The following is a 26262-nucleotide window of genomic DNA, read 5'->3' as shown; positions in this document are numbered from 1 at the left end:
TGAAAATTGCGTATGTAATATATCCCACCTATGAAGAAGGTGGTTCAAGTGAGCCTTGTGACCCATAAACCTTTTGTTTGAGTGGTAGAGATGTTTATTCAAAGTACATACGATAAAAAGAAATCAATGATATCTTATTTCATAAATATTACTCAGTTCATTAGTCAGATAGTAGGGTCGCCATTCCGGTACGATTTCGGCGTTTAGTCTCTCCCCATTTATTGTTGGATCGACCCGTACGTGGTACCACCGTAGAATTCTACTAGAGGAAATGCAATTAAGAATTAAATTCATGTAGGTATTTTTAAATTAGGCTGATTATATATAGATGCTAAAAACCATGGCATAAACGATAAAGTACTGTACATATTGTCACGTACAGTTGTCGCCATGCGTAGGTTAACCCCATTTTGTAGTTACTGTAAACATTTGTTGGCAAGGTAGACTTAGATCGATCTAGATATATCATTCCCAATTTGACATGTGAGATAATTTGTGCTTTATGATAGATCTACCTAACACTCTTAAAGTTTCGGTGTGTATGTGTGTGAAGGAGAGAGAATACCGTGAAATAATTGTGTTGATTAAAATACTATGAATTTGTTTATTTACATATAGACAAACAGCAAGGCTAATATACTAAAGTATAAGGAGATGGTTAGGCCTAAAGTTTCACTATATCTTTCATGCAAAATGATCTCTTTTTTTCACGATATATTGAATTGAAACCGTTTTTTTTTTTTTTATCCAATTCTTAGAAACTTGATGTTTAAATAAGCCTAGTTTTAGCATAGGAATTGGTAATTGTGTCAGTAATGAATAGTTCTATACCATACCAACCCCTACATATTTTTTTTTAAAATTATTATTATTAGGGGGTAGTATGTTACAGACCCATACTACTATTATTATTACAGACAAAATTATTGGTTCCCATGAGTTTCACAGTTCATCTTTATAATATATGATGTAGTTCAAGAAGTGTTGAATCATTTTTGAGAGAGAAAGAGATCGGGGAGGGAGGGAGGGAGGGAGGGAGAAGCTAGTATGAAAATATTTGGTTTCACCTGTTCCAAATATCAAATTTTTATGTAAGAAAGATCTTTTTGTGCTTCATAGAAAAACTTTAAATATGATATTGCAAAATGCACACTCAAATATTTCTGTGTACACTTTGCGATATAAATATAATATACTTTAACCATATTTTGCATACCCTTCTTTTCAATAAATATTTGGGTAAAACATTTGTGTATCAAAAAGTGCAGATACATTATAGGATCAAGATCAAAAGTTCAATGTCTGATAGAAAAACTAAATTCATATAGTTTTCACCAAGACCCCACCACCCCCACCCCTTAACACTAAATATGATGAATGTTGAAACAAATCGATTAACAAGTAAAAACATACAATTATAAAGAACATTCTGTACATACCTTTTCTATTGTTTATTCACTAATGAGAGTGTACATTAAAACTTGCTATGAAATGTTCATTGAAATGAAATATTATTATGTGGTTTTTAACCGTCACTTGTCTATTTAGCTCACCTGAGCCATGCCTCCTTCAAAGGGGAGATAATCACAAAAATGCAAAAATATGGTGGGGTCGTTTAAAAATCTTCTTCTCAAGAACCACTGGGACAGAAAAGCTGAAATTTACATGAAAGCTTCCTGACATAGTGGAGATTCAAGTTTGTTATAATCATGACCCCTTGGGTTAGGGTAGGGCCACAATAGGGGATCGAAGTTTTACATGCGAATGTGTAGGGAACCAAACTTGGCTCAAAGCATCCTTAAATTAGATGAAATTTGTTAATATGAAAGGCCATGCCTGTCTACAAGGGCATGTGATAATTAATGAATTTGTAGTCAAATTTGATAATTAAGGTTGATAATGAATAAATTTTTAGTCGTTACCTTTGAAAAAAGATTTCTGAACCAAGCTGCTTGTATAATGATAAGTTTGCTCAAGCTTGTTTATTGCTAGGAACTGCTGCTTAGGTGAGTGATGAAGCCCATGGACCTCTTGTTTCTTTTTCCACTTAAGTGTAATTGATATCAGATGACAGAAACTTATGGAAGTTTTACCCTCCCCCTTCCCCCAACTACAGTAAAATATCTCTATCTCGAAGTCCGAGGGACTTCGAAAAAACTTCGAGATATCTGGGGGTTCGAGATATCCAAAATCAATCTTGGATATATTTTTTTTGAAGGAGGATATTTGATGCATAGTATGGGATTTGCATTATAAACAAAAACCCCATTGCCGTTTCTTATAGTTAATACAAGTTAATAAATTAATATTGTGGAATTTCAAAGACAAACATTTCGTTTTTTAAATATATATAAACATCCAATTGAATTCACAATGTGTTTCAAAATTAAGATGATCATGCCTGTATGCTTACTTTAAGTTTACTGATGTCCAGGCTCGACTGGGATGTAGTTATTGCGTTGTAATGAAAGAACTTATCATGTAAGAAACAAAAAAAGACGGATTTTAAAAAAAAACCAAACTTTTAAATGTTTATTAAAGAAATTTTCGTGTTTTCTCTGTACTAGTTTTAATGATGAAGCGTGTATTATTAAATGCATTATCGTTATTAAGAGCATTACCTTCAAGCGTACTTCGACGATTTTGTGCATTTATCTAACCCACATGTTAATGATAGAGTGTGTGTCTTTCAAAACACCATCCCTGGAATCGGGTGTGTTAGTTCATAATTGGCGGTGAACTTTAGCCATAATGTTGAAAGGCTTCACTAATCACTCAAGCTGTTGAACCATTTCTTGCGACCTGGGTCTACTCGGAAAAGGCGAGCGTGGATTAGCGGTCATTAATTATAATTGATATAGCTGCGGGTGTGAATGTGTGACTTAACGACGCCAGGTATGGTAAGCAGAGCAGAAAATTGACTGCTCTTCGAGATAAACCAGGTGAATTTAGGGTATGGGACCTTGAAAATACTTCGACATAAGCGGAGTATTCGAGATTACCGTGTTCGAAATATCAGAAGTTTTTTTAATCATTTATATAGGGAAAACGGCCGGGACCGGCGGTCGACTTCGACTCAAGCGGGGTATTCGAGATAAACCATATTCGAGATACAGATATTTTACTGTATTTGAATTTAGATTTTTATCCGACATTAATCTCTTGATCTTGCCCCTTAGCATAGCGGAAATTGAATCAGGCATGCGCCAGACTAGTGCACAGTAAATTTTATGTATTTTGATCCGAACAACATTTTCTAAACGTGGAAGCAGTATCTTAACTCCAAATATTCAAAAAGTTGATCTCTCTGTATGTACATGGATAAGTTTTGTTCTGCAAAGTTTCAGCTTGGGAAATTGGATTCCTGAACTAAGGTCAACACTTCCAAATGAAAATGTCAGTATAAATTTTATTTTGTGTGTTTATTACACACCCCTTTGACTATTTTTTACTTATATTGAGACATCACCAGTTGTAGGTGGAGTACCACAAATTTAGACCTGTGCATAGTACTCAGGGCTGTAGCAGCGAAAGTTCTTTAAAGTGCTAATGCCTGCTGCGACAAGTGACCTCCGTTTTAAAGTCATATCCAAAAGACCCATAACTCTCACTTTGAAATTACCAGGCATTAAGAGAAGGAACAATTGGGACCTATTTTTATGTCTTGTGTTTGACACAGACATGGCATGAATGGGGTTTGAACTCGCATCTCCTGGTCACTAATCATATGCTGTAACCATTGAGCTACTGCGATTTGTACAATTTGTTGTAGTGATAAATGAAAGAAAAGTTTTGTAAATGATAAGTATCTAACACTTAAGTTTAAATAATATAAAAATGATATAGCAAAAACAAAATGTTTAACAAAAAAGTAAATGAAATCAAGATATGAATAAAATCAGTGATATTTGAATTTATTTAGATCTCAAATAAGGTTTATTAGCAGAGGGAAAAGTTAGGTCTGTCTTTACCAAGTGGCTTTAATTTAGCAGGCACTGGCTTAATGAAAATATTTCTGCACCATATTGCATATCATCAGCATAATAGATGTCAAAATGTTCACATTGATTTAAATTTGATTTCTTAGGACGTTTGTACAAAATATGTGAGCTTGTTATTTCCCCACCATTTTGTTACCCTTTTCCATTTTTCCATCATTCTGTCCTTCATAATTAAGTTTCCATTCATTATTTCTGCTGCAGATGTACTTATTCAACTGAAATTTGGTATATAGATACGTCATGAGAATATCCAGGTCAAGTCCTTACTTGGTTTTGGTTGAATAGTTTTCACAGAGTTGTGATCCTTGGACTTTGAAAATTTCAAACAACTCAGTTTTTATATGTATGCCTGTCTTTAGATGAGACATATTATGGTACAGTGATGTATGTATGTTCGTCCTTCCATCTGTCCATTCAGTCTGTTTCTATTTTCATTTCTCTATCACATATCAAGCTGAAATTTGTTATAGAGCTTCTTTGTGAGTCACTCTAGATCACATTGTAAATTTGATCCATTTCGACCTCTCTTGCAAAAGTTTTGCCCCTTTATTTGAAAATTAATGATATATGGAGGCTACATAATTTGTCCAGCTAACTCCTCCCACAGTTTTCAAGGAGCTTGTTATTTTACAGAGTTTGTGTATTAGAATTGAAGATGTGCATGTGGCAAGGATTTTGATTTTCTTCAATTTTTGAGAAAAGTTTTGTGGAAACATTACATAGAGTACATGATTTGTCTGTCTAACTTCTCCCACAGTTTGCAAGTGAGAACTATCTTATTTTACAGAGTATTTATATGGGTATGGAAGATGTGCATGTGGCAAGGATTTTGATTTTCTTAAATTTCTGAGAAAATTACTGGTTGTTTAACTTAGTCCATTTTGAAGAGATATTATATTAAATAAAGGACATGGTTTGTCCTTTTAACTCCTCTCACAATTTTGAAGCTAGGGCCCTTGTAAACAACTCGCAGATGTGCATATAGTGCAAGGATTTTGATTATCAAATTTTTAAAGTTTTCTTTGATGTTTAAAATACATGTATTTACAGTTTGTTGAACTTGGTCAAATTTTAGGAAATGTTTTACACACAGAACTCTTGGTTTATCTATCTACCTCCTGTCACAGTTTTTAAGCTAGGAGGACTTTTTATTCATATGATTGAAAGAAAGTATGCCACAGTCTTATGATGGCGAATACTACCCGAAGTTCTACAAATCATATTTTAAGAAAAACACCCTATATAAGCTTCTCACTGGCATATTATATACCGTTTTCAGTACCCTTGTTGCTTATTATCTCAGTCATACATGGACATTTTGAATTGGAATTTGGTATCTAGGTACATGATGAGAATATTCTGGTCAAATTTCTATTTGGTTCTGGTTGAATAATTTTTGACTTATAAAATGGATTTATAAAGTTTCAAACAATTCATAGTTTCCATTCATTATATCAATCATGTATGGACATTTTGAATTGAATTAAAATTTGGAATATAGATATATTATAGAATACACAGGTCAAGTACTTTTGGGAGAGTTATGGTCCTCCGGGTGCCCCCTCCCCCCCTTTCCCCACCTTCTATTTTTTGCAATAAACTTATGCCCATCGTGTTACTCAAGTGATAATGATATGGAAAGGTTCATATTGGATTTGGATTTAAGAAATGCTTGAAAAAGTTCAGTTCTTGCAAAGTAGAAGATAAAAGAAGAGCAAAGGTCTCCAACAGGATTCAGCTAAGATTCTCTGTCATTACCGACCTGTAGTTGGTAACATCTCTTGACTACCAAAGAAATTTGACTAGTCACTTTGATAACAATGCAAATTAAGGGCAGATCACCAAAAACAGATAAAACATTTCCTTTATTTCTGGTGTGCAGTGTATCTGGAGACCTCAATAAAGTAGTTTCTATAATGTAAATACCTTTTATTATACAAATTCAAGAACAGAATAAGTTATATTTGTTTTCCCCGTTTCCTTTTTATAGAGGCAGTTAAACAGTGTTGTGAATTAATATATTTAAGTCTTTATTACAGTCTGTCTCTGTCACTGAAAAATAAAGTGTGCGAGCATATTTAAGATAACACAGTTGCTAAAGAATTTTTTTTATTGCATTTAGTGAGTACATGTATATTCACTTAATTTTAAACTTGTAAATTCTTGTTTATTAACATCATGACCACTGATAATAGGATGGGGTCACAAGAAGGGCCACTGATAATAGGGTGAGGTCACAAGAAGGGCCACTGATAATAGAGTGAGGTCACAAAAAGGGCCACTGATAATAGTATGAGGTCACAAGAAGGGCCACTGATAATAGGGTGAGGTCACAAGAAGGACCACTGATAATACAGGGCTGGAAATTAACATTTTTTGTCACCAGTCCAGCCGGACTAATAGGGTATAATTTCAACCAGTCCGAAGAAAAATTTACCGATCCCACAGAGTTTTCCAGAAATAATTAAACATATTTCATTAATGTTATTAAAATAAAATAATGGAATTTAACTTGTCAGATATGCCTCAGACAATATTGTAACACTAATTAAATGTGAGATTTATATTTACTAATCGGGTTCGTTTGATATCTACAGAGGAATGCTAAATGAGTGTTTAATAATAAGATTCCATAAGCATGTTTTCCAAATTGATGTTTTAAAGAATTGACCAGTCCCATGGAACTGACTAAAACAAATGTCAATCAGTCCACCAGACCTTTAACCAGTCATGGACTAGCGGGCATATGTTAATTTCGAGCCCTGTAATAAGATGGGGTCACATGAAGGATTCATAAATTTACATGATTGTAGAGGAAAACTGTTTAAAGATTTTTTTCTCAAGAAACACAACGATACAACAAGCATTATCTAGTGTAGAGTAGATACAGGTTTGCTTACATCCTGATCTCCTGGGGCTAGAGCAGGACACTGAACAGGAATTTTCAAATTCCATATAGGAATACATGTATATGGGATTTAAAAAAAAATGTTCTCAGAACCAGAAGTATACAATTTGTCCAATTCATATGTAAGTATCCTTACATAATGTAGATTGGTGTTTGTTGACACTATGGCCATTAGGGATAGGGTGAGGCCACAAGAAGGATTGAAAGTTTTTACATTGAAATACATTAGGAACATTTTATAATATTCTTCTTCTAAAGTACCACAAGGTTACATTATGTTAAACCGATATGCAAGCATTCTCATATAGCCTATGTTAAGATTTATTTACATCTTGGTTACAAGCATGAAGGTGTGGTGGCAAAGATATATTCTCAACAAAAACCATAAGGGTACAATTTCTCAAATTGAAATACAATCGTCCTCATGTACTTTTGATTCATAACCCCTAAGTGCAGGATCAGGTCATAAAGGCAGTCAAATTTCGAATAGGAATACCTATAATTATTTAATTATTTTTTGAAAATTTTCATCTTAAGAAACACCTTCGTCGCAAACCACGGGTTATTGTTTCATGAAATAGAATGAAACAATAACCCGTGGTTTGCGATGATGAAGAAACACATGGGTTCAATTTATTTAGATTGATATGAAAATATCCTCATTAAGTGCAGATACAACACCTGGGCAGAACACACACACTGGCCCTTTCTGTTCTTCAGAACCCCCCTCCCTCCCACTGCAAGATATTTTAAAGAGAACTTTCAGGGATCTTCAGAATTCAAAACAACATGTTTGTCAGTACATTCATCAAACGTTTTAGACAGATTTCATGTTTTGTTCTAGTGAATATTGGTGTATATAAAATATTATAAGAATTAGATTTTGTTCCTGATTTTTTCATACTGTTACAAAGTTTGATGATTTAATTGTTCTTTATTTTTGCTTGTCATTCCACCCAGGAATATGAGAACAATCAAGGATGACATTGTGATACAGAAACCTCAGAACACGCGATTTTACTTCCTTTTTTAGGAAAAATTTCTAGGGGACCTGCCAGATTCTCCTAGAAAATGGATGCCTTCGGCTTTCATTATGCGCAATTAAAACAAATTGAGAAATTTACGCACTGTTAGGATGACCTTCTCTGTGTTCTCAGACTGTGGAGAACAATAACAGTCATGAATGAGAACGTTAGGTAAATATTTTGAGATCTCTATTGTTATAAATTTTAGTTCTTCTTCTACTCACACTGTGCCCTACTCAACTGCTGATATTGTTTATGGAATTGAAAACAGCCAATCAGATGATGTGGAAGGAGCACAAAACAGCTGTGTTGATGTAGGTGGAAAGGAATCGAGAATTTCATCCTCAGAAAACACAGATTCAAACGTTCGACATTCCAGTGACAGAGGCGGTGTAAGAAAATCTGTATCCACAGAAAAAGGTACAAATTCAATCCTCTAAACAATCATCTTTGGGACCTTGGGATATGCTATTTTTAGCTCATCTTGATGAAGTAGGAGAGGGCTTTTGTGATACACCATGCAATGGCTGCCTCCTGGTTAACTTTTTTGGACTCTATTCAATTTCCAAGTTATGATGCACCTTCCTAGAAAAGTTGCATGTATGAATGTTCTCTACCATCTAGCTTCAGATTTGGTGCAGTGTCTGAATGTTAATTAGGTTATAGTTTTTGGAGAAGGCATTGTTTTAGACTTGATCAAGTAACTATTGGCCCTTATTCTGGAAGATGTTTGCATGGAAGATACATCATTGGATGTTAAGCATCATGCTTTCTTCGGGTGCCAAATATGACATAAATTGTTCTACACATGATTGACCATGTTACAGTATTAGAGCAATAGGCCCAGGTGAGCTTTCCTAATTGAAACTTGTCTGTTTTTGTTTTACATGTTTTCATAAACTTTTCATATTTCAACTTGTTCTCCAGAACCACATAGACACTTTTTGATGAGCTTTGCACGAAGTATCCTTGAATACATTTGATTCAAGATTAATTCCAAAAGGAGATAATTCAGAAACAATGAAAATATTTTATGCTGGGTGTTTAAAATTTCTTCTTTTCAAGGACCATTGAGTCAGAAAGCAAAACTATATTACTTTATATGAAAGCTTCATTATACAGTGTAATAAGGATTGAAGTCTGTTTACCCCCCCCCCCCCCCTTTTTTTTTTGGGAGGTTCACACAACATTTATTTACATATTGACAGTCAGGATTTAAACCTTGACCCCAGGAGGAGGGGGCTGCAAAAGGGTTTTAAGTGATATAAAATTAAGAACCTCAAATGTACAGTGTGTCAATTTTTAAAGAATTTTTCTCATAATTTCTATCCAAAACTGAATGTTGTTTGTGGCCCCATCCTGGTTATGTGGATCATGATTTGAACAAACCTGAATCTACATTGATACATGAGGCTGTTTGCATATAATGATTTATCTTCTGAAGGTCCACAAGGGTAAAATGTGTTGAATTAGGCCCCCAAAAAGGATACTGTATAATATATTTAAGGTTAGCTAACTGACCTTATAATGAGTGCTGGATATACTGTATTTTATTTTACGAAGTATGGCAGTGGCAGAAATTGGTGCAGTGTACACAACAAGGTCTTCTGAATTTCTGTCACCATTATTTTGATATACGTACTGTACTACTGTATGCATACTTTTTTTTTCACAGCCAAATTTATTTATGATACCGTAATCAATCAATTTTCAGCATCGATGTTAATGTGTTATAGTTATCCCATACCAAAAAGTCAACAGTCATGTAACTGAGTTGTCCATTGGTGTTGTTTGAATTCCAAAGGACTTAATGTTGTCTCATGCAGCTTTTTGCTTCAATCAGCCTGTAAAGTATCTGACAGAGATGAATCTGCTCGTGGACATTTGATGATCTCATTTAAACCTACATGCTTGAAAACGAGTTAGAAAAGTTCTGACTTTGACTCCATTTTCAACTTCTCTTAAAATGTATTGAGAAACCTTTGAGAAGCTCACAGATGTTTTATAGCTCCAAACCATACTGGGGAATTACCCAGAGAAGTTAGTTATCATTGATAATTAATTAGATATAGCACAAGGAATTTTTTTATTGTAAATAGTCTTTTTCAAGGGAAATAATTCATTATATCTGCATGTCTTTCATTTTTTTCTGTGATTTACCAATAATTAGAAGATAAACTGATTACCCACTTATTTACTAATAGAGAAATACATGTACACTTTGAATTTTGAACCATATTGTATGGAGTGGAATAATACAGAAACATGTTTTTCTTAATTTGTCTAATGGGTATAAGAATTTCTCTAGCAATTGAAATATCTTATATTAAGATATCAGAGCTGTAAAAAACACATTTATAGTGGTATTTAAGGTAGAAACAGGTTGTGGTTCTGTCCTGTCATGTTCAAATTTATCACTATCTCTGTCATTATGTAATTCACATGCAGTGAATTTTGTTCATCTTGGCAAATGTCTTTTCTATGAATGGTTGGGATTATCTCAAAGTAGAAAAACAGCATCTCATAATTACAAGGATTTCTCTATTGGAATGACACGACATTACAGGGCATGTTTTGTATGATTAGCCTCTTCAATGACCTCAGCCTTGCTCTCAAAGGTAGATGATTTAAAGCTGACATGAATTAATAAATATAGTATAATTCTATATGTCCGCCATATTTCTTTGCTAATCCGCCATATTAGTTGGATATTCTATTGTTATATGTATCAGGGTTCGCATGGTATATAAGGGGACGAGTTTTGCTATGCTTCACTTCACATCAGTGTCTTCGATTTACCTGTGCGGGTAGCTTCGACAGGTAACACGTACATCTCCGATACTAATTTATAGGACATCAAGAAGAAATGAAATCACATTTTGAAACACCATGCAGTGCTCAAAATTACAATAAACATATCGTACAGTAGTAAATCATTCTAAAAGCTTTGGATAAATAAATATAGAATGCCTTTTCTTTATGTGAATGTGCGTACATTTGCAATAAATATGTCAAAACTATACAAAAACGCGGGAGAAATATATCATCTATTATCTAGATCTATTGATGAAATGGAATAAGCAAAGGGTATAAAATCTATACCATTCACAATTACTTCAAGCAAAATGCAAATACATAAATGCTACTGTACGTATAAAGAAGACATGGTCATGTATGCTCGCCATGAAAAAGCATCGAATGCGGATGACTAGTTGCCTGGGTCTACTCGTAATATCTGTAAAGGACCGAAGATGTACGTGTACACTTGTCGAAAATACTCAAAGTAGTAGTAAAACTCCCAGTAAAACTCCCTTTATTAGCATAATCCATGAAACAAAACGATACACTCCATTTGTATTCCAACAGCAAACAACATTGTCCATTGTACAGACTGCGACACACTTAGCCTGTGCCGATCATGCAGCTATCTTCAATCAGGGGAAGTATCAGAGTATAATATTTACCCTGTATTGTGCATGAATCCTTATACCGTATGATTTACTGGTCAGAGTATTGCAGATTTATAAATCAGGAAATCATTTAGGTACATAAATTGTTTCTGCATAGATAATTTGCATATACAACACTGTATGAGTGTATGGGATGAGAGAGAGAGAGAGGGGGGGGGGGGGGAGGGGGGATTCAAACGATGATCTTCTAATAATCGAGCTCTTATTAAGACAAATGATATCGTTAATTCAATATAAAAGAACAGTAACTCAATATTGCTTTCATTAATTGATAATACAGATTTATTTGATTCATTTAAAGCACGCAATAATTAGAAATTAAACATACCTTTAAATAATGTTATTTTCAATTACTTCAGTTTATGCTAATTCGGCGCTCAATAGATCTTATATATCTATGCCATTTTGCTTTATTACATTCTGCGTTGAACTCGACGCAAATTGTAGTAATGCAAAGTGTAATAATTGAGTTTATCATATGCATAGTTATCAAGCACATAGAATTTTGTTTTTATTTAAACATATTTTATTGAGAAACTCAACAGGATTGGGCAACAGGCAATATAGCTTATGTAGGTCCTCTCCCAAATACAAAGGTACATAGAATCAAGGGGAGGGGAAAGAGTGTCTGTCCCCCACCTTTGATAACAATATCCATTTTTATTTTGTTATTTTGTTGTTGTTTTTTTGTTTTCCGCCACACTCAGCAATTTTTCAGTTATCTGGTGGCGCCCAGTTTTTGTTGGTGGAAGAGAGAAACCAGATACAATGTACCTGGGAAGAGACCACCGACCTTCCGAAAGTAAACTGGGAAACTTTCTCACTTACCGGCGCGAGCGGGTTTCAAACCCGCGCCGACAGAAGTGAGAGGCCGTATTTTGTAATGCAAGTAAAAAATATATTGGGTGACACCCCCCCCCCCCAAACTTGACCCCAGCTTGAAAGTTCTGATATAATAGTAGGATACACACACCACCACCAATTAAGAAAATGAAGATATTATGAGGCACTCATAGTAGAGGACTCTAACCACCCCATCCCACCCACCCCCAAAGATGGAAGAAAATGAAGTGTAGGGGGAAATTATTGAGGCAGTCAAAGTAAAAGACTCTTTTAACCCTTCGCTTCCACATTAGGACTTTGAACATCGGATAAAACATCTTGGTTTGTTTGGGGTTTTTTTGTTTTATTTTATTGGTTTTTTTTGTTAATCTTTTTTAATTATTATTTTGAATGGCAAGAAATTTTGAAGAATCCAATTTTCCATTGTTTTCTTCCTGGTGTAACCCCTCCCCATGAAAAATGACGATACATGTCTAGTTATTACATGTACATTTTGCTTTTCAACACATGCATGCATACTAATTGTATGGTGTAGAATTGCACCCTTTACCAAGTTTTCCTTCATTTACACAGTGTAAGGAATGGTAAACCAAAATCACAAAACAAAATGCATAAAGGCCAAGATAGTTTTAAGCGTAGGAACTTCATTCACGAATACATAAATACATGTATTCAGAAAAATCACATGCATGCATTGCAGGACTACAGCATATGTGTGTTTTAACGTTTCTGTAACATGCCATAATGATTATTTTCATTTCGTAGATCTGGCGCAATCAATATACATGTATTCTGAAAATAGACACACCGCTGTACGTCGAAATTTCAAATTCAAATGTATTCGATAAGATATTAGAATTCATAAATCAGTAAAATTCGTGTTGAGGTTTTATTTGGTATGATACAGTGTCAATCTACTGTAATGCATTAGTAGGATATGCAAAAGGCAAGAGTATAAACATTTTATAGTATCGATATCTATATGATCACGAAAAATCATTATATATAATTTATATCCGGATTCATATGCCGATTTAGATATCAATAAAAACAAAGCTGCATAGTTTGGGGGAGGGGGTTCTAATGAGTCTGATGAAATTAAAAGAAGGAACCCCACATTTGCATTCAAACTAGATGTACTTCAAAATGAATTCATTTCTGGTCTGACTGAAAGCATGATTCTAAATTCGGGAACGAATCTTGCATACAAAATAATTAACATGTAAATTAGAGCTCCTTTGGAATTTAATGAAATGCAGATATGCACATTTGTTTCAACACGAATTGATATGTTGTTTCAGGCATGTATACAGGGGGTTGGGGTGGACAGGGAGGCTGGGCTGGTCTGCTCTCCCCCTTTTTTTTGACAATTTACTTTTTTCTGCTATTCTAACATACAAAGTCAGTATTTTCTACATGCAGTTTAAACTGATATATATTTTTTTAATTTGTAATTAATTCAATTATAAGCATCAACTCCTGTAAGTTTTTAATATATTGTCAATAACAAATTTTTAAATAGCTGGAATTTTTTAATGCTTATAAGCTTACCATTATATCAGTAATCAATTTTCTTTCCTTCTGTTAAATGATATATTGTACATCGAAGTAGGACAGTCTCTCTCTCTCTCTCTCGTTCAATCAATGAATATGGACATACAGAAACCGTAGATAATTATGTGGTTCCCAAAGAAACAATAAAACTATATTTTCATTTATACATTTCCTTTTATATGTGTCTTTGTGTAATCAACTGTTTATTATGTATTGCAAATGTAATACCCGCATTTTTAAACAGATGTATATATTCGATCATTATTCCCTTATTTGTATATCCAAATTTGTATATGATCATCAATAAATTTGAATTGAGCACGCAATATATCCAACCAGATGCTCAGTGTATATGATTAGATTCCCGATTTCTATAAACTGCAAAACCTCGACCAGACAAGCATGCAATACAGAATTTTTTTTTTACTCTGATATCTCCCCTGATTGAAGACACCCTGTTTGGCACGGGTGAAGTGTGTCGCAGTCTGTATAATGGAATGACAACGTGTTGTAAAGTTCTAACGAGATACAAATGGAGTTTATCATTTTGTTTCGTGGATTTATCAGAATAAAGAGAATCTAATATTTTCGGTAAGTGCACATCTCCGATACCTGTTAAATAGACGTCCGTGTTTGATATGGTTTTTTTGGGGGCGAATATGCCATGTGCATTACATATTATGCATATGGCACGGACCTGTATTTTGCAAGAATTGATATAAATAATATATTTTATGCTCTTTGCTTATTCCATTCTATCAGTATGTAATTGGCGAATGATTTCTCCGCATTTATTTCATAAGAAACTGCAAATACTTGCATGCACTTGATGTATGCAAGAAAAGCTTCTGTTTTTGCATTTTTTTCTAAATTATCTAAACTTTCGGAATGTTGCATTGGTATACAATAAATATTTTGTAATTTTGAGCAAAGCATAATATTTTATAATGTGATTTTATTTGTTTCGCATTCCCTATATATTACTATCGGAGATGTGCACTGGTCGAGTCCACCTAGAAAAATCACTCAGGTGTGACAATCACATTTGGAGTATATACGGGTATAGTAAATTAGGCTACCTGAGAGAAATATGGCGGATAAGATGAGAAATGTGTACGTATTTATTAATTCATGTCAGCTTTAAGATGAATTAGTTTGCTCCATGTGCCGCATGCTTCATCCAAGATTTCAAAAGTCAACTTAGAATAGATAATCGTTAAATGCCAGAAATGTGTGAGCACATAATAGGATGAAGAAACCATTCAATTCTCTAATTCTTTCAGCGGGCTATCTTATAATCTAGTATTTACCTCTAATAGTTCTAAACAATTAACAAAGCGTTATAATTCTAGATCACATAGCTGTATCGACATCTAAGTTAAATTTGGGGTTAGAAATATCAAAGCTTTTACAAATGGATGAGCAAGGTATTTGTCAACAAACAACAAAATGTTGCATAGCCTTTGATTATTTAATCTTTTTATCAACATTGTTGATATTTGCACTATTGTTTTCAAGAAAATGGTCTTTTCTTCTTTCAAGCAATAGCTCAAAATAAATGAAAAGGATGTTTTTAAAAACAATAGGAGTTCAATATGTGTCCACATTATTTCTCTTTTAAGAACTCTTGTATACAGTAACTAGGTGCAAAACAAATTTGTTTACTTCCGGGGTGGGACAAGTGCCCATCATTGCACTAGTGAATATTCACAGTAAGTTTTTCATACGCAGTTCCATTACCCAAATTTGATTGAAACACAAACCAAGTAAGTAATAAGTATTCAGGAAGTAAATATAACACATGAAATTCTTATCACCTTATTTCATTACTCGTATATATACTATAAATCTTGGATATTACTTGCAATTTGACATTGATTTAGTTTTGAATTTTGGTGAAACATTTCTTTCAATAGTATTATGTATTTCGTATATCAATTTTACATCTTTAAACAGAAGCTGAATATTTTTTCATCCTCATCCTCACTGACTGTTGGTGCACTCTGTCCCACTTATGCATTCAGAGTAAACTAAATGCACCTCCTACACAGAAGATCTCTTATCTTGAAACTTGATTTCTTATTACAAAGCTCTTATCAAATTCACCTGGTACTATAAACACTGTCATCCATACCTTACCTGTTTGTTGTATGAACTTATCATATGTGATGGAACATAGTGATCTGGGATTTTGTTATATCCAATCAAATAATGTTTTATACAAAGAGGACGGAAATGTTACTTTGATTTAAGCAGAATTTCGCTATAAACTGATTTCGTTGTAACTGTCATCCTTACCAAAGATAAAGAATTGCGTCCCCACTACTAAATTGTTCTAGAGTGCCGTGCATAGGTCTAAATTTGTGGCACATCACATTTATAAGCTGGTGATGTCTCTAGTGGCGAGAAAAATTTGCAAATAAAACAAAAACAAACAAACAAACAAAACCAAGCAAATAATTGATCTCTGTATAGGGTAGATGACTTGGGTGAGCATATTTGGTGCATGGACCTCTTGTTTGAGTTTCTGTAACTCTTTTTTTTATAGATTGCACTTATCGTTTTGTTTTCCATTTCACAGTGAATTTGTATAAGGAGAGTGAAGATAACCACAGACCTCATCAACTGTATCCCTCCCCAAAACATCTACATTGTAGAACAAATGGAGTTCGGAGCGGGATTCACAGAGGAGAACAAACTTACAATATGAGGACAAACAGTTTTCCTTCGGGTATATAATTTAATTTCCATTCACGTTATTCACCACAAAAAGGGAACCAATTAACTGCGTAGTTATTTCTGCCAAGTACAGCATCATAGCAAGAGTATTTGTGAATTTTCAAAGTGGCCGATATCACACAATAAGCATCAGGCAATAAATGAGAGAAGTTTTAGTTATCTTTTAGTAGAATTATCAATAGTTGGATTTAGAGGAACAATTTTGATGAATCATAAGACCAACAGCAGCACAGTTTGCCAAATTAACATGTAATTGTGTAGATTTGAATATTTTCCCACTGGCTGAGCTGAATGAAACCCATTCCATGGTCCATTCACTTCCTTACAAAGTTTGTTCAGATGGAGGGCAAAATAGGGTGTGGTGAAGAAAAATTCTTCAAATCTCAAGAACCAATGAATAAAAAAAGCTAAAAAGGTGCCACACTCTTCCACCTACTTATGTTTATTCTATAATGCTAGTCATACTAATAATGAGTGTATGTGTACTCATTCATAAAGACATGTAATATGAAATATTTCAGTTTATATAAGGACATATTAAGGCCCTATTGTACATAGTCCTTTTGTTGAAATGTCCTTTATTATACATGGAATACCCTATGACAGTTGTCAATTCAATTGTTTGAGAATTTTAAATTGTTATGTGGTTGATTTATCTCTCAGAGAGCATTCAATTTGATAGTTTAGTCAATACATAACTGATTTATTAAGATGTGTATTTAGCTTTAACTGAATAATAACAAAGAAATCTAGTCTATCATCAAAGTTTAACTATGTATTGGTTCCCCTCCAAATTTGAACAAGAGTATTTACTAATTGAAGAAACCTCTTTTTCTGTGGACATGTGTTTTGGTGTCTTGTGTGTAATATGGCCAATTTTCGAATTGTGTTGAGGGATTTAGAGGACCATGATGAGATTCATCTGCCTCGCATCAATGCTAGTGTTATTAAACATCTTCTATGGTATAAGGCACACTCAAGTGAGTTATTCTGTCACCCAGAGGAAACATATTGTGTTACTCTGCTTAAGATACTCTTCTGTTTCTGATTATTAGAGTTGTCATCAGAAAAATCGTCTTTTATTCTAGTTACTTTTAACAAATAGTTTACTTAACTGAAAGCTCACATGAGCTTTTTTTCTGACAGAAGTTTGTCCATTGTTTGTCAGTATGTCTGTCATCTGTAAACTATTCACACTGTCATCTTCCTAAGAATTAATAAATGCCACAAACCAATTAATGCAGGATTATACTCCTTACCAAGAGGATATAATCAGGGGAATGAGTGAAAATAATGTACGGTACACTATACAAAAGATCTTCTGAACCAGAAAGATAAATATTTTAACCTTTCATATAATTATTAATCCAACACTTCGTGATCTTTCTTTATTCTATGGAATTTGCAGAAGACTATTTTCATTAAATTATAACGCTTATTAGGATTAGGGCTGACACAAAACACACATTTTCATGCAAAATGTCATTGTGCTGTCACACAGAATGACACTATGCTGACATGATTTAATTTAACATGTCATTGTACTATAAATTTCTACAGTGCAACAATGCACATAGCTGCAGAACTGTAACTGAAAAATTTGGAATAGACCAAAGAGCTATGATCCACCCATTATAAAAACCATTTACAGCTCAATTTTTTTTTCTGTGACTTTTCAGTTTGAAATGGGCTTTAATAAATATTAGCATTTGGAAAATGTGTTAGGAATTTTTCTACATTAAAATTTTGTGACAGCAATGTAAAATTAAAGTGATTTAAGACCTGAATCATGTGTAGAAAAAGCTGTGTTGTAAATCAAAGCTTTTCATGACAGATGAATCTGTAGCTCTCTGTTCAATTCTGTTTTTTCTCTAGAGAGCTACAGTTCTTCAGCTACATCACACAAGATGTACATAGAACTGGGGCCAGTGTAATACGTCCCAGTGAATAATAATAACCTGATTCATCTGCACCCATTTTGTAATTTTATATCAAACTTATATTAAAAACTAATACAAATATTGTCCCCCTTCCCCTAAAGCAGACATATTGTCTCTAAGTGAGCTTTTCTGATTAAAAGTTGTCTATCATTGTTGTAATCTCTCCTTATTATACCCCCCGCAACAAGTTGTGGGGGGGGGTATACTGGAATCGGGTTGTCTGTCTGTCTGTCCGTCCGTCTGTCCAGACGTCCGTCCGTCTGTAGACGCAATGGTTTCCGGGCTCTAAAGCATTATCCTTTCCACCTACCGTCACCATATCATATATATGGACTACCCATGGGATGAAGATGTTCCCTATCGATTTTCGGGTCAAAAGGTCAAAGGTCACGCACACTGGACATGGAAGTAGCAATATGGTTTCCGGGCTCTAAAGCATTATCCTTTCCACCTACAGTCACCATATCATACATATGGACTACCCATGGGATGAAGATGTTCCCTATTGATTTTGGGGTCAAAAGGTCAAAGGTCACGCACACTGGACATGGAAGTAGCAATATGGTTTCCGGGCTCTAAAGCGTTATCCTTTCCACCTACAGTCACCATATCATACATATGGACTACCCATGGGATGAAGATGTTCCCTATCGATTTTGGGGTCAAAAGGTCACAGGTCACGCGGACTGGATATTGAAGTAGCAATATGGTTCGGTTTGTCATGCCATTTGTTTTTTACACTCAGAAAAGAGGTAGTTTATACCTATTACCAACACCCTTTGGGAGATTGGGGTAAGCGGGGGGTATTCTTAGTGAGCATTGCTCACAGTACCTCTTGTTTTTGATTGTTTTCTCAAGAACAACTGGACCCATTTCAACCAGACTTGCAACAGAGTGCATAAGTAAAGGGGATGCAAGTTTGTTCAAATAAAAGGCCACCTCCCCTCTTTTACTTGTTTAAGAGGAGATAATTTTAAGTATAGTAAAAATAGGATGGGGTGCTTAAAAAACCTTTTTCTCAAATAATGAAATAGAAGAGCTAGCTACATGTAAGACTTGTATGAAAGTTTCCTTATATAATGAAGATTAAAGATCTTTCAAACAATGAGCCTAAGGCCAGAATGGGGCTACAGAAGGGGTTCAAAGTTTTACATAGAAATATTTAGAAACTTTTTTTTTAAAAATCTTCTTTTCAAGAATGATTAAGGAACAATACATGTATATATGAAATTAATATGCAAGAATGCTTGTGTGAATTTTACACATGTTCTGCATGGCAAGGTAGGGTATGTCTTCTTTTTTTTTTTAAATTTTACATAAGAATTACAATCGCATCTAAAATTGATCAAGTGAGCAATTTTGCCCATGGGCATCTTATTTTTACAAGTAATATTGATTTGCCTGTAATGGTGTCATATGAAGCAAACACCTAACTAGCTATGACCATCTTGGAAAGACTTGACAAATCTTTTTTAGTCAAATGGATTGTGTGCAGTCCCCAATTTTAGATTTAGAATTTATGAGGGAAAATATGCGATACATTACTGTATGTTGGTAACAACAATTCTGTAGTGTGCAACATGAAATCATTAACTTAAGGTGGCTCACTACACTAGGAAAGAGTTTATTAAATCAGCATGAAATGATTTAATCATGAAAGGTATGATGATATGTAACAAAAACATGTCAAAAAAGGCCCCCAAAAATTGCAATTTTGGAGAGAAAAAACATTATTTTAAAAATTGATTTCAATAAATATAAACAAAAGACACTGGCAGATTTGAACTCAGGATCTGCGAGTCATCAACCTGATACCTTATTCACTGAGCTGCGTATCCACTGAGCTACGTAGATATATGTATACAAATCAATCGATACAAATATTTTTTTACAAAACGTTTGAATCGCCATCTTGTGATGTGGTGTCATGAAATGCATAAGTCTTTATGTATAGTGAGCTATGTTAAGGGTGGATTCTTATATATTTGATGCATTGAAATGTCTTATTGTGGGTACAAAAACTTCTATATACATTGTTTTGACACACAGAAAAACTTGCTTGTTGCATTCCTTGTTTTTGTTTCACATCTATCTATACAAGAGGACCTTGAAACTGAGGCACTAGTTGTATCTTTTATTGGTTTGTTATAAACATTTTCTAATTTGTAACAGAGACAATATATATCAACATATTTCTATTTTTTATAAAGCAGAACCAACAAACACTGACAAGTTCAATAATCGACTAAGTTTTAAGTTTTGCAGATTGCTCATTATTTCTGTTTTACTTGTAGTGATTAATTATTATTTTTTTTTTTTTTACATTTTGATATGATAACCAGTGTAGTTACATAAAGAAACAAAGTAAAGCAGGGGTATCAGATCATTCAAGAGGAAATGATTTTCTCCATTTTTCCCTTCAAAACTGATTATAGGGATAGGACAAAAAGCTTTGAAGTTTGTCTTCATGACATTAGTAATAAGGGAGTTGGAATTCTTGTTATCATATCTCAGTACATTAATAAATATACAGTATAAACTCCATAAAATAATCCCAGCAGTAGGTCAAATCTATCAACTTTCAGTACATTGATTTGTATGGTGTATTGTTCTGTAACTTCTGTGGTATCCTTTAGATTTAAAAACGGATTTGCTATTTAACTTTTTGTTCATTTCAATTTACCGACCCAAATCTTCCCTAAAAACCTTTTGTAAAATAATTAACAAAGAGAAATGACCTTGGAAGGTTTGCACATTCAATTTTGGACTCATTTTATGTGGAGTGATTTTTAGTTCTGTGTTGGTAATTCGTCCTTCACGTGTTAATCTGTCTATAGACAGCAGGGTTTCCTTTTTCTCAGCATTGTGTCATCTCTGTTTCCTGACTGGCAATATTGATACAGCCAGTGTGTTGCCTGACTGGCAATATTGATACAGCCAGTGTGTTGACTGACTGGCAATATTGATACAGCCAGTGTTTTGTTGTTGCCTCACCCTGACTGGCAATAATGGTATTGTAATTACTGGTTATGTTTAATGTTAATGGAAAATAATCATCTGAAAAGTCCTGTTTTCACCAAATCTGAGTTTTTACTTCTCCTGACAGGGTAGAATCTAGTTTTACTTAATTATTGAATGCATATGCATAACAGTGTTAGTATTTCTAAAAACCTCATTTGCCTTTACAGGAAGAGAGACGGAGGATTTGATTGCCATGGGAACAATATGGAGTCCAAATGCTCAAACTTCTGTTAAGCAGTTGAACAGTAGCACAAGTAGTGCTAGTTCTCTTACAAACAATTCCATCACCAATGTTACAGGCAGAAATATGCACATCTCTACATCACAAGGAACATCTAATTCTACAGGATTACCTCAGACTAACAGAGGGCGCTACAATATAGCTGGGATGAAACCAATTCTGGTTCAATCATCGAAAATCTCCAATATGAAAGATGGTATCTCTCTCTGTTTTTCTCTCTCTAAATGCAATTGGCATGTAAGATTTCACATGCATGTATGTCTAGTATTAATTCATTTAGTGTTATGTAAAGATGTTAAACATGAAATTTTTATCAAACTTCCTACGAGTGCTGTCTTTCATGTTTCGTTTGGTTTTTAAGTTAAATGTAAAGGTCTACACTGGGGAGGGATTTTGCTGTAATTGTAAAGGATTTTGTAGAATCTGTTTTCAATGACATGTGTACTTACCAGCTTACACAAATATCTTTATAAGTTCCTTAAAATTAAAGGTGAAGGTGTAAGGTAAATATTTACATGCTTTGTACAGGGCCTACAATGCTATTCTTTGCAAGTTAAATGAACAATCATAATACATGCATGATACAAGACAAAGTAAGGCTTAAAATAAAAATTGATTTGTTTGATGTACTCCGACCGACCTGTGAAATTTGTCCCGACCCAATCGTTTTTTCCACACTTAGAAATTTTAATTAATTTTTTTTTTTGCTCCCTGGAAAGTAGACATTCTTCAAACTAGTTTTAAAGTTGATGCCTTTTTTTTTTTTTGACTAGTTGTTTTACAGAATTTTTGTTACACTGTATCAAAATGTTCTTTGGGTGTCTTTTGGTTCTACTTTCACTTTGATAATGACCATTTGTTAATCCGGGAACTTTTCAAACACTTTTCTATATGAACGATCAAATATACCGCATCCCTGCTCCAAATTACCACATTATCTACCAACAAGATAGAGCAAGAAGCTACGAACTCCCCCGTCGAGGCCTGATTGTATTTGTGTACAAAAGTTTGAAAGCCATGTTACTTAAATAAAAAATCACGTGAGATAGCGCACCGAAATTATGGCGGACCACGAGTCTGCGTGATATATATTTCTGAAAAAGCACGCAAAAGATTTTGATATGGGATTATTTAAATGTTATGACGATTTAATAGGTGAAAGGCACTTTTACTTTGCTCTTAAACTGAGACACATGAATGGAACATGATCATCACAACAAATTGAACGATGCGGGGAAGTTGGCATTAAAATTATATTGGGCAATATTAAAACTGATTGTAAATTGCCGTCATCATGTATTTCACTTGGATATTAATGGATCACATTAAAGTGTTTAAGTGATTACTATTATGAATGTCAAACCACAAATAGTAGAATCAATTGGTGGTAATAAAAAGGGGTGTTAATTTATTTATTAACAACTGTAGAGGTCCTCATCCGTGACGAATACAAAATGTCCTGAGAAAATTTCAGACGACATTGGAAGATTTACGTGTATCATATACAATGTGTACAAAATGAATGTTCTAAACTATATTCTGTCTGGCAGCGTTACGTGTTTAATGAAAACATCAGTAAGTTTGTAAATCTGATTTTCATGACATTAAAAAATTTTTTTTAAAAATACCGACCTACCTACCCGACTTGAAAAATGTTGGTCGGAGTACATCAAACAAAATTTTTTTTAATGATGGCCTAATTCTGATATTGGAAATCCCTTAAAAAATGAATCTACAGAATCATTAATGTAATGTGTTTGAATTTGATAAGAGATATTTAATAATATCCTTTATTTATACAGGATTGCACAATTAGTTGTATAAACTAGTTTACATTGTGGTTCTGTCTATAACATACATACATATTTTAGCTCACCTAAACCAAAGGCTTCATGAACTTAATATAAGCAGTCCACAAGCTGGTGCATTGTATAGTGTGAAAACTGTCTGAATTCGGACAATATCTTCAAAACTCTGTACCAATTTTAATCGAATTTGTTCCAAAGTATTTGTTAGCCAAGGGCTTTCACAGATACTATAAAAAGAATTCAGGAGATAATCCTAAATAATGGAGAGATGATTTAAAAAGAAAAAACTTATAGAAATATTGTAGTCACTGAAAGTATCTTCTGATGAAGAACCACTGTACCCTTCAGATTTTTCTATACCAAACTTGCACATCAGGGGTCCTCCCGTTTTGCCCATTTAACTTTGTATTGGAATTGAATATAAAAAGGTCATACATGTGTATAAAGCAGATAAAAATAATTTCATTAGTACAAGGATACCATTTAGTTTCATTATATACTGAATGTGTACTTATATTAGCAGCATTTTAAAAAAATTTGGTGATTTTGGCAAAGTTGCAAATGGGTTTATTTATGATCAGCATAAAAGTATCAATGAACAGAAATGATATCTTTTCGGATGCATGATAAAGTACAATACACATGGCAGCATGAAGTCATTAACATCTCTACCGAGCCCAGTCTCATTACACTGAGGCAATATCAGTAGTAGATGTAAATATGTATATTTTTATGTAGAGAATTTGCCTAAAATTAGATGACATAGTCATCATGGACTTGTGTGTATATAAATCACTTGTATACAGGTGGTGGCTTAGATAATGTAATAATAATCACAGGTATATGATAGTCCACGTGTAAGCGTAAACTATTGATGCCAAATGTTTTTATAATCATTTCCAGAGATGAAAGTGTTTATATAATTAATTTACAGTAAGTACAAAATACACATACAGTATCTGAAGTAGTTTTAGATTTATCATGAAATCATCAAATCAGTGTCATGTGATTTTGCCTCTGAGCACAGAAATTTCACACACATCTTCAAAGCTAAAGTTGAGAGTAAAGGTGTATCAGAACAAATCATTACAATTTGGCAAAGTGATACTTTTGGTCAAGATCAAGGTAAAAATTTGTAATGAAGGATTTGATAAAGGTCTGACTACAACTTGTTCTCAGAGGTTTGAAAGGTACAGACTGTATAGTTGTTACAGTTACACCATCAACATGCAACACTTGTGATTGTCTGATGCTCACGTAGCTTGCTGTTGTTTGTAGTATGAAACTTTAAACAAAATTGTATACCATGACAGAAGCCTAAAATCTAGTGTTTTTTTTACACAGTTGAACCGAGGTACATTGATCCAGTTATTGGTGCTCCAGCATCTTTTCAACAGAGACTGATGGAACTTAGTGCACTTGAGGCAGAAACTATACGATATGAAAGGAGCAAAAAGGTTAAGAAGAAATTCAAACAAGATCGTGACTCCTGATGTCTAATGTACTTTTTACAATCAAATGTACATACTGTATATGCATGTCAATGTAACATTGACCTTTGTAAATTTGTTATACAAATTTATATCTTTCCCCCATGCTAGAGTAATAAAATGTAAAGGGAGAGTTTAAGAGTTATGTCCCCCACCAAAAATAAAAAGTGTACGCTTTCTGCTTTAAAGATGGATTCTTCTGTTTATTGGAGATGTTGAGATGTGATACTTTGCATGCAAACATTTTAGAATACATTCTTTTGACACACAAAACCTGGTGGTCACCGTTGATGTTTCAGTGTCAAGGTTTGTTCAAGGTCATGCTAGAGGATCCTGGAATTTCATTAGAGTAGACATTAGTTCATGTTCTAGTGGTTTATTACAAATCTTCTGCTGATGTGCACCAGAAACTTTATATATAAACATATTTCTGTTGTTACAGAACTTAGCAACAAATATACAGCCTAATTCATTAAGATATAATTCCAAATTTCCTCTGATAGCTATGAAATTTTGTCGTATTTCAATCTTTTGCTTAAAAAATTCAGAGGTTTTTGTATGGCAATGCTTGTGTAATAAAATACATATATGTAATAACTACATAAAGTAGAATTAACAGATCATTTAAGAAATAGATTGTCCTCTAGAGGGGAAATCTGAATGAAGAAAATATATACATCTACATGTATAGGCACATACAGTGCACATCTTTTATTTTGTCTGCATAATATGACAAGAATCCATCCTTAAAAGCATGATAAAGGCCATTTTCGGTCCTGTGAATCTCCAATTTCAAAGCTTGAAAGAAATATTTAAACTAATTTTTGAGAAAACGTCAGTGCAGCTATAGACAAGCAAAAAATTTTCTGTCACTGAAGTGTACTAGAAAGAGAACCTTTGTCATAATATGAAAGCCTTCACTTGTTTACTGAAAAATAACCATCTTATGTCAGAATATTTTAAATTCTGAATTTAGGTAATTATGGGGGAATAAAAACTGAGTTATATTGGGATTCATGCACAAAGAGTACTTAATTTTGAAGGAAAACATGACTGTATTTGAAGGGTTATTTATAGTTTTTTATTATAACTCTTATCGTAGTTCTGTGTACTTTCCAGCATGTTTGGTTTGATAGACAGTAGCACATATTTATATAGCTGATGACATTATTTTCTACAAATGAAATGACCAGATATTGTGTAATTAAACATGAGAAATACA

At 33.7% G+C, this 26262-nt stretch overlaps 1 protein-coding gene across 1 annotated transcript; it reads left to right on the top strand.

Annotated features, from left to right (window-relative positions):
• LOC125668209 (uncharacterized) lies at window positions 1-26262 on the top strand. Its single transcript, XM_048902046.2, has 5 exons — window positions 1-294; window positions 8143-8354; window positions 16383-16532; window positions 21669-21938; window positions 24895-26262. Exons 1-5 carry the CDS (start codon window positions 272-274, stop codon window positions 25041-25043), a joined length of 804 nt encoding a protein of 267 aa, XP_048758003.1. The 5' UTR covers window positions 1-271; the 3' UTR covers window positions 25044-26262.

The sequence above is a fragment of the Ostrea edulis genome, chromosome 4 (assembly GCF_947568905.1).
Source record: "Ostrea edulis chromosome 4, xbOstEdul1.1, whole genome shotgun sequence".
In the NCBI taxonomy this organism is placed as follows: domain Eukaryota; kingdom Metazoa; phylum Mollusca; class Bivalvia; order Ostreida; family Ostreidae; genus Ostrea; species Ostrea edulis.
This window is presented reverse-complemented; position numbering and strand designations above follow the sequence as displayed.